This window comes from Akebia trifoliata, chromosome 8 (assembly GCF_017979445.1).
Source record: "Akebia trifoliata isolate Shusen 1 chromosome 8, ASM1797944v1, whole genome shotgun sequence".
Classification (NCBI taxonomy): domain Eukaryota; kingdom Viridiplantae; phylum Streptophyta; class Magnoliopsida; order Ranunculales; family Lardizabalaceae; genus Akebia; species Akebia trifoliata.
Genome location: NC_141382.1, coordinates 46,513,639 through 46,523,853, shown reverse-complemented (window position 1 = coordinate 46,523,853; position 10,215 = coordinate 46,513,639). Strand labels below are relative to the sequence as shown.

Below are 10,215 nucleotides of genomic sequence, written 5' to 3'. Positions count from 1 at the left end.
ATCTACCCACACCCCTAACCTATACCTCCCCCTAATCTACCATCATCATTCCCTACAAAACCCACATCTACAACCTAAACCTACACCCATCTTCTCAAGTCAAACACTCAACCTCTCCCATCAACCCATCTCAACCATTCATCTCTACCCATTTTGACACATGGCATCATCTCCTACACCCTCCCAAAATATCATCAACCACCTTCTTACACAACCCTTTTTTTAATTAAAATCTCATCCCCTCAACTCACTTCACCAATTAATTACTCTCTTACACAATCCCATCATCTCAACCACTCATTTATTTTATTTCATCTAATATTCAACCCAAATGGGTTGAAAGATCCAACCCATTTACCCTTCTTACACAAATACCATTTAATCATCTCTAATTTACCCCCACCTTTTTCTTAAACCCCACACCATTCTATCACTTCCCTTCATTTTACCCCATTATATCCCTAAAATAACTTCTCAACATTTATAAATATCCTCATCCTCTTCCCAAAAAAATCCCAACTTTTCACTACAAAAATTCTCCCCTCAACTCTTACTACCAACCACTATTCCCAATTCTCACCACAAAAATACTACCAATTATCTCCCCTAAGTCTCACAAAAAAAATTACTATACTCCACTCATCTCTCTCATCATCTCTTCTCTACTCCTTCAACCATACAAGAGTTGTATTTTCTTAAATCACTAAGGACTCAAGAAGACTCAAAGAAGAAGAAGAAAATAAGATCGAAGATATAAGGTGAGTGCAACAAAATAACCCCCTTCTCTTTTACACCCTTTCCTCCTCCCTCTTCTATTATCCCCTTCTCTCTTTTCAAGGCAAATGTTTATAAGGATCATCCCCTTCAATGGGATGATCATATAATCAAGCCAAAAATAAATTCCTACTTAGGGTACACATTATCAACACGTGGCACTTCGATTCTATTATTGTATTTTCGATTAAAATGTCCGAGTTGAGTTGAGGTTACTACTATTTAGTGGGGAGAAAAAGGTGCCTAACACCTTCCCTTTTCTCCAACCGAGCCGCTTACTCCGAATCTCAAAGTTCGATTAGTTCCTATTCATCGAGAGTCACTAAACGCCGAAAATGTCACTTTTTCAAAAAATGCACATCGGGTGACCATTCACACCCACTTACAAAAATGAATGGTGGCGACTTCTAACCTTAGTAGATGTGGTCATCGTAATGACGAGATCGCGTGTCTACAAATATAATTAAGGCCATTTTGGTGAAAGACAAAGAAACTTACAATCACATGTTTATTGGTTAGATTTTGAAATTACAAAAATATCATTTCTTTACCATATAACTTTTAAAATGACCCTTTAACTAATATTTTAAATTTACAAACGAGTCCTTTAGAGACATGTGCGTTTGCATATTCAACCTCCTAGTAATAATTAGAAAAAAAAAAAAAAAGAAAGTGAAACCCTTTACTTACTGACATAGTAATATTTTGAACCTTACAAGGGTCGTTTTGCTCAAATGGATTATCACATCAGAAATCCAACTACACAGCCCTCATTAATTTCATCTAAAATCTTAGATAAAAACAAAAAAGATCTTTCGAACTATATCCAAGGTTTTGAAAATGGACGGCTACTAACTTCATAACTCCCAAACTTATAAATGAAATTTAATCCTAATTTTTTTCTTCAAAGACTATGGGCTTAAAAACACGCTTCCATAGGCCCCATTTTTAATTCTAGAATGGGCTTTAACAATTCAATTCAATCCAATCCAATCCATGGCCCATAAACAATACTCACCCTACACGCAAAACTCGCATGTTCAACAGTTATCTATGCACTGCCACGTCAGCGCAGTGTTGAACACAGTGTTCAAACGAAGGCAGTCCAGCATTTTCCCCCATTTTATTGCCCATTTAAATCCCCTTAAATAGGAATGTTATAGTCTTCGACGATGTCCGATGCAAAGCGTCCATCCTACAATCTTCCCATGATTCTTCAATGGATCCCTAGAAAATCTATATTAACTCAAATAAATCCGATTTTAATTTCATCTTAACCGTTCATTTCATCAACTGCGTCCAACGACGTTTCATACTAACGAAAATTATTTGTTTCCGTTTTTTCTCAGCTCCCCTTCTTCAGTTCTTCTTCGTCGCTCTCTTCCCCAAAACAAGCAAAAACTAAAATAGACAGGTCTTCTCCTCTCTCCTTATCCTACGCCCACTTCCCAGATCTCCCCTTCTTAACCTACGCACCCCTCACACAGAGCTTCAGATCTGAAACAAAAATGGCGAAAGAAGGATCTTCTCTGAGCGAAAGCGTAGTAAAAAAGATCCTGCTATCGTACGCCTACGTTGGAATCTGGATCTTCTTAAGCTTCACAGTGATCGTCTACAACAAATACATCTTAGACAAGAAGATGTACAACTGGCCTTTCCCGATCTCACTCACCATGATCCACATGACCTTCTGTTCCTCACTCGCTTTCCTTCTCATCCGAGTCTTCAAACTCGTCGAACCCGTCTCCATGTCTCGGGATCTATTCATCTCATCCGTCCTCCCTATTGGCGCTCTGTACTCCCTGAGTCTCTGGTTCTCAAACTCCGCCTACATCTACCTTTCCGTCTCCTTCATTCAAATGCTCAAAGCCCTAATGCCCGTAGCCGTATACTCAATCAGTGTTCTCTTAAAAAAGGAAACTTTCAAGACTGAATCGATGCTTAATATGCTTTCGATCTCTTTCGGTGTCGCCATTGCTGCTTATGGTGAAGCTCGATTCGATACTTGGGGGGTAATTCTTCAACTCAGCGCGGTCGCATTTGAGGCGACTCGATTGGTTTTGATCCAGATCTTGCTTACTTCAAAGGGTATAACTCTTAATCCAATTACGTCTCTTTATTACGTTGCGCCGTGTTGTTTGGTGTTCTTGTTTGTTCCTTGGGTTATTGTTGAGTTTCCTGTGTTGAAAGAGACTTCAAGTTTTCATTTTGATTGGGCGATTTTTGGGACGAATTCGTTCTGTGCGTTTGCTTTGAATCTTGCTGTGTTCTTGCTTGTTGGGAAGACTTCGGCTCTTACCATGAATGTCGCTGGGGTTGTGAAGGATTGGTTGTTGATTGCGTTCTCGTGGACGGTAATTAGGGATACAGTGACTCCGGTGAATTTGGTTGGGTATGGGCTTGCATTCTTGGGTGTTTGTTATTATAATGCTGTGAAGTTAAAGGCGCTTAAGGCGAAAGAAGCGCAGAAGAAGCCTCAGCCGGCCGATGAAGAGGCTGGGAGGCTGTTAGAGGAGAGAGAAGGGGAGGGGATTGGAGGGAAGACTGATTTGCAGGATTGATCCAAGAGTTCGGTTAGAGAGAATTTATATGAAAATAGAACACGAGAAAAAAATGATAGATGGGTTGTGTTTTTTGGAGACGAGTGAAGGAAATGGGTTGTTTCAATTTCTTTTGCTCATTCTGATGAGTTGAGTTTTTTTTTTTTTTTTTTTGGGGTATTATTTCATCTTTGCTAAATTTTCTAATCGTTGTATGAGAGTAGAGAGAATCCTGGAGGCACCCTGGATTACTTCGTTTATTTTCCTTTTTATTATTATAACTATGCTGTTGTAGGAACTTTTCCTTCTGTGGGAAATTTAAATTCATATTTATTGACTTGCATTTTGTTCTCTACATGTTTGAATTATCTTTGCGTTTTGTGCTGTAAAATATGGTTATTGTCATGTTATCGATAGGAATATGCTGCAATGGATCACGTCTCTAACACTGATGAATGTGGATCTGATCTTTAAGCCGTGTTTTGTTTTAGGTTATTGTTGGAAGCAGGTTTGTAAATGAGATTTGTGTTTTGCTTGGAATTTAGAAAGAACGACATCTTGAAATTTTAATTAATCTCAAGAAAATAAATTTGTAAGTAGAACTAATGGAGCTTAAGAAGAAATTATTTAGCTGGCGAGCTACATGTGTAATAATTTGAAAGTAAAACTTAATTCTAAAACAACGGAAGGGATGTTTGGAACTTTAGGGGACATTTGGAGTTGAATAGGATTCTCAACCTCATAATATTCTCAGGACATGTGAAGGTTCAATCATTTGATTCCTTGTACACTGCCTCGTCCAATAGGCTTTGAAGATAAAAATACTTATGTGCTTCTAGAGGGGATGGGGAGGCATTGTTCATCAATCCCAACAAGTCATCTATCAAATCGTTGCAATTGATGTTTGATCCCTAAGAGAAGGAAGAGATCTTCGGAAAGTGCCTTGTAAATCTCACATTTGTATTCATCGACACAAGGCTTTATCCCAAAATTTTGGGGTTGGTTGAACAAATACCACGATCTTATTAATGTATGCTACATATAAAAATCTTTTACAACAGAAGAATTGAGAATAAAAAAATAAAAACTATTACTAAACAACTACGACTAAAATAACATTAGATTATTTTCAATACTCCCCCTTAAGTTGGGGCAAATATATTAACTAAACTCAGCTTAGTAAGGTGAGAATTAGTGATAAAAGAACCAACAGACTTCGTAAGCATGTCAACAAGCTGATCTGAAGATGGTATGAAGACTGTCTGAAGATCACTAGATCGAACTTTCTCCATGAGAAAGTGAACATCAACCTCAATATATGCTTAGTTCTTTCGTGAAGAATTGAGTCAGAAGCAAATATGATAGCAGACTTCTTGTCACAGAACAAAATAGAAGAATCGAAAATAGGAAATCCCAACTTTGTTAGCATATATCGAAGTCAAATCAACTCACTTGTGCCAATGGCCATAAGACGATATTTAGCTTCAGCAAAATAATGAGAAATTACATTTTGTTTTTTTAATTTTCCACGAGATAAGGTTATTACCATAAAAAGTACAGAAATCAGAGGTAGATCTCCTATCTGTAAGAGAATCAACATAATTAGCATATGTAAAACACGACAATGAGGCTGAGCAGTGGAAGAGCAGAAAAGTCCGAGACCAAGACACGACTTCAAGTAGTGAAGAATACGATAAACGACATTAAGGTGAGAAATATACGGAGTATGCATGAATTGACTGATCACACTAACCGCAAATGACAAGTTCGATCTAGTGTTAGTCAGATAAATCAGAAGATCTACAAGTCTGTTAAGAAGAAAGATCCGATAAAAGATCACCAGAGTCAACATGAAGACGATGATTCTGATTCATAGGGGAGGAAACAGGACGATAACCAAGTATACCCGTATCCTGAAGAAGATCCAATGTGTATTTACGTTGAGATAGCAAGATACCACGGCGAGAGCGGACCACACTTCTAATCCCAAAAAGTACTTTAGAGGATCCAAGTCTTTAACCTCAAAAATACTACCCAATAGCATGTTAAATTTGTCAATCCATTGTGCATCATCACTAGTCACAATAATACCATCCACATAAACCAAGACAATGGTACAACGATCATCCAATCCTCGACGAACAAAGCAAGTATGATTAGAGTGGCATCTAAAAGATTTCAGAGATAAAATAATCTTAGAAAAACGTTGAAATCAGGCTCGCAAGGACTGTTTCAAGCTATACAAAGATTTAAGAAGGTGATATATTTTCCCTGAATACTCCATCTGAAGACGAAATCGAAGAGGGGGTCCATATAAATAACCTCAGTCAAATCACCATTCAGAAATACGTTCTTCACATTAAGTTAGTGAAGTGACCATGAGTGACATGCTGCTAAGGAGATAAGTTGAATAGTGAAAAGTTTGGCAACCAGAGCAAATGTGGCACCAAAATCTTTTTCAGGAGTCTATGTAAATCGCTTAGCAATGAGGCATGTCTTATACTGATCAACAGTCTCATCAACGAGATATTTCACAGTGAAGACTCATTTACAATCAACGGTATGTTCCCCAGATGGAAAGGTAACAAGTTCGTAGGTATTATTTTTCTACAAAGTATCCATATCAGTAGTCATAGCTCTATTCCATTGAGGGTCTCGCAAAACCTTTGATACAGATCGGAGAACGCGAATATAATTAATGGTTGCAAAGTAGACCTGATAAGAGGAAGAAAGACCCTGATAGGAAACAAAGTAGGCAATAGGATGATCAGTCACATACCCCCGCTTACCTTTGTGAATGGCAATAGACAAGTGAGAGTTAAAAATAGAAGAGATAAGAACAAGTATATGTGTAGAGATAGGAGAAGGTATTCTACTGAGGGTCTCGCAAAATCTTAGATACAAACCGTGGAACGCGAATAGAATTAGTGGCTGCAAGATAGGCCTGATAAGAGGAAGAAAGATCTTGATAGAAAACAAACTAGGCAATCGGATGATCTGTCACACACCCCCGCTTATCTTTGCAAATGACAATAGGCAAGTGAGTCAGAAATAGAAGGGATAAAAACAGGTATATGTGTAGAGATAGGAGATGATATACCTGAATCCAAGGAGGAGGATGGCAAAGGTGGAGGAAGGCGAGGGGGACGACTGTAGACCTGAGGCGTCGGTGAAGATGGAGAAAAAATTGGATAAGGCAACACTATAGGAGACGAGTCTTGCAAAATAAAAGAGTCCTGCAAAGTAGATGTGGCACTAAAGTAGGGAACATTTTTAAAGAAAGTAACATCAAGAGAGTATTACATGGTGAGAAATTGGATCATAACATCGATACCTTTTTGACATAGAGGAGTAACCCAAAAAAACATACCAAATAGCTTTGTCATCCAATTTGGTGCGATTAGGAGCTCTGTCATGAATGAAACATGTGCACCAACAGAATCGAGGTGTAATGGGAAAAAGTATACTGTAAAGTTGAAAGACATGAAGAGGCACTTGTCCCTTTAAGGTGCGACTCGGGATGCGGTTAATAAGAAAAGTCGTAGTGAGGACTGCCATATTCCAATATGCCTTAGGAATATGCATTCCTCGGAGAAGACACCGAATAGTGTTCATGAGGTGGCGATTCTTACGTTCTACCATCTCGTTCTGTTCAAGAGTATAAGGACAAGTCAACTGGTGAAGCATACCATGTTTATGAAGATGAGAACGAATTCCATCAGATATATATTCCCCCCCCAATTATCAGATCGAAAAGATTTAATTGTGGTATTGTATTGAGTTTGATTCATTTTAAGAAAATTAACTAAATAAGAAGCACCTCAGAACGAGAACGCATCTGATAAACCTAAGTATAATAAGAATAGTCATCAATAAATATAACATAACATCTATGACCATTAAAAATAGTAACAGGAGAATATCCTCACACATCAGAATGAACTAAATCAAATATTGCATTAAATCAATGCATATGAGGAATATAAGTACGTGTGTTTTAAAAAAATTCACACACAGAACATTGAAATTAATGTCCACTACAAGCAGGGGCGGAGCTAGGATTTTGCTCATGTGGGGGCAACCAAGAGTAGAAAAGAAAATTTGTGGGGACAATTAAGAGATTAAAATAGTTGTGGGGGCAATTAAGAGTGGAAAAAAAATTTGTGGGGGCAATTGTAGCAAATTTCTTTATCCGCTGCTCAAATCTGTCGTAATAGCTCATTATTCCATGGAATTTGAAAACTCTTGTGGGGGCAAGTACCCCCACAGCCCCACTCTAAATCCGCCCGACTACAAGCAATTTTTAAAGTAGGAAATAAAGAACATAAGTGCTGAAAATTAGCATGTCCTAAGCGAGTACAACCCATCCCTCTCATAGCCCTTACCAAAAATCTTCCTCAAAGTCAGGTATTGAAAAATACAGTAAGTAGGAAAAAAGGTAACTGAGCAATTTAGAGATTTAATAATACTACTCATAGACAACAGATTAAGGGATAGGTGAGGGACATGAAACACAGAGTCTAGTGAAATCCTAGAAGATAAGGGGATGATGCCCTTACTGTGGATAGGTGTAAGAAATCTATCATCAAGACGAATCTTCTTATGAGTGGTAGGAAAAATAGAAGAGGTAAAATGACTAGACTCACCAGTCATGTGATCAAAGGCGCCATAATCAATAACCCATGTCAAAAGAGCAGAGTTAGATTGAGTGACATGAAAAATAGAAGATATACCTAGAGGCGTAGTAACTAAGGCCACAGTTAAAGAGGAGTGAGTGTGGGCATGAATCTGATCCCGGACAATAGTGACAATCTGAGTTTGTAGCTGTTGCAAGTCAATCATGCCAAGTGAAGGATGATCAGTGAGATGAGTTGATGATGACTCCACTGTAGCGGCACGAGGAGTAAATTGTCCTAAAGATGGAGTGGAAGGAGATCGTGGTATTAGATGATGATAGAGCTGAAAGTAACGGACCTTCTTATTGTCAGTCTTCCCATAATAACTGTAAGTAAGGCCACTCCCTTTACCACAACCACGGTTGCCACGACCACGACTACCTGATCCAGGGGTACAAGAGTTGGCAGCTAAAGCCATCTGATTTGTAATTGGAGCAGAAAGAACGTTGGGACCTGAGTCTGAGAAGGAACAATATGACGACGACACTCATTACTGTCAATGGTTGCAAAGACCTCAAATAAAGAAGATAAATGAGTGGTGTTGAGGATCTGTGTTCGAAGGGCCTCAAAGATGAAGTGGAAGGAGATCGTGGTATTAGATGATGATAGAGCTGAAAGTAACGGGCCTTCTCATTGTCAGTCTTCCCACAATGACTGCAAGTAAGGCCACTCCCTTTACCACAACCACGGTTGCCACGACCACGACTACCTGATCCAGGGGTACAAGAGTTGGCAGCTAAAGCCATCTGATTTGTAGTTGAAGCAGAAAGAATGTTGGGGACCTGAGTCTGAGAAGGAACAATATGACGACGACACTCATCACTGTCAATGGTTGCAAAGACCTCAAATAAAGAAGATAAATGAGTGGTGTTGAGGATCTGTGTTCGAAGGGCCTCAAACTCAAGTTGTAGACCCATAAGAAACTTGTAGGTCTAATGTCGAGCAATCCTCTTAACCATAGACTCATAATGAGAAAGTTCCTCCCAACGTGACTGAAGAAATCCAAAGTAATTCACTACACTTTGAGTCCCTTGAGTAGCATAGGCAATGTCTCGATAGAGCTCATAAATCCTTGAGTCATTCTTGGCATGTGCATATGTCTGAATAAGTGCGGACCACATAGATGAGAGTCTCATGGTACATTAAGATGGTATAAATGCACTGCTTCATGGAGTTGAATAGCCATCAAAAGATAACGCAGTTGTCGATCTCCCATGATTCAAATTTGGGATCAGTAAGGGGTGGTTTAGTAATGGTGCCGGAGAGCCATCCAAATTTCCCTCTACTACTTAGATAGAGGCGCACAAATTGAGACCATGACTAATCCGGCCATTGAGAGGGGCAGTAGTAATACGTTGGGCCAAAGAATTAGACCCAAGAATTGTGGCAGAAGTCGTAATTGTTTATTCCGAAGAAGATACTTGCAGTACCAATAAACACAAAACTTCACAGGCACCCTAGGTGATGCCACAAGCCTTCCTAGGCTATACAGATGCTGTTGCAGGCCTTCAAAGACACCTACAAGTGCTATTGTACCTATCTGCTGTTGTCGCAAGCCTCCCTAGGCTGTGCTCTTGTTGCCGTTGACCTCCAAAGGCACCTATAGGTGCTGCTGTCGCAAGCCTCCCTAGGCTATGTTGTCGTTGCTGCTGGCCTCCAAAGGCACCTACAGGTTCTGCTGAACCTAGTTGCTCCTGTTGCAAGCCTCCTCAGGCTTTGTTGGTGGTTGCTGCTGCTGCAACCCTCCACAGGCTTTGTAGATGTTGTTGCAGGTTCCCAAAGGCACCCTAGGTGCTGCCGCAGACTTTTAAAGAGACCCACAGGGCTGTTGTAGGTGGCTGTTGCTGCCGCAAGCCTCCACAGGCTTTGTAGCTGCTGTAGTAGGTTCCTAAAGGCACCCTAGGTGCTGTTCCAAGATCTTATAGTCCCTGTAGTTGCTATTGCAACTCTTCAAAGACAAAAATGATGGAAAAAATCCTTAACGGAGGGCAAAAAACATTAAGAAAGCCTATCAAAGGTAGAAATACTATCGTAGGGTAAGAGACAGCGCAAAAACGTAGCATGTGATCAAAGTCCTATCGCAACATGGGATAAAGGGAATAATAAACAAAAAGAAACAAAAAAAAAAGGTCCTTGAAGGGGAAAAGATCTAACGAAGTTGCTTTACATTAGGTATAAAGGTCTAGGGAATAAAGGGGAGAAGAAAAACAAGGAAGAAGTGGGGG

At 39.5% G+C, this 10,215-nt stretch overlaps 1 protein-coding gene across 1 annotated transcript; it reads left to right on the top strand.

The window, feature by feature from the left end:
- The first annotated feature begins 2,132 nt into the window (after positions 1 to 2,132).
- Positions 2,133 to 3,666, top strand: LOC147397235 (putative sugar phosphate/phosphate translocator At5g25400). Its single transcript, XM_086452767.1, has one exon. It carries the CDS (start codon positions 2,283 to 2,285, stop codon positions 3,333 to 3,335), a length of 1,053 nt encoding a protein of 350 aa, XP_086308893.1. The 5' UTR covers positions 2,133 to 2,282; the 3' UTR covers positions 3,336 to 3,666.
- Positions 3,667 to 10,215: the final 6,549 nt, after the last annotated feature.

Excerpts from the sequence above, each read along its gene's own strand:
- LOC147397235 (XM_086452767.1), top strand. The coding sequence starts at position 2,283 with ATGGCGAAAGAAGGATCTTCTCTGAGCGAAAGCGTAGTAAAAAAGATC.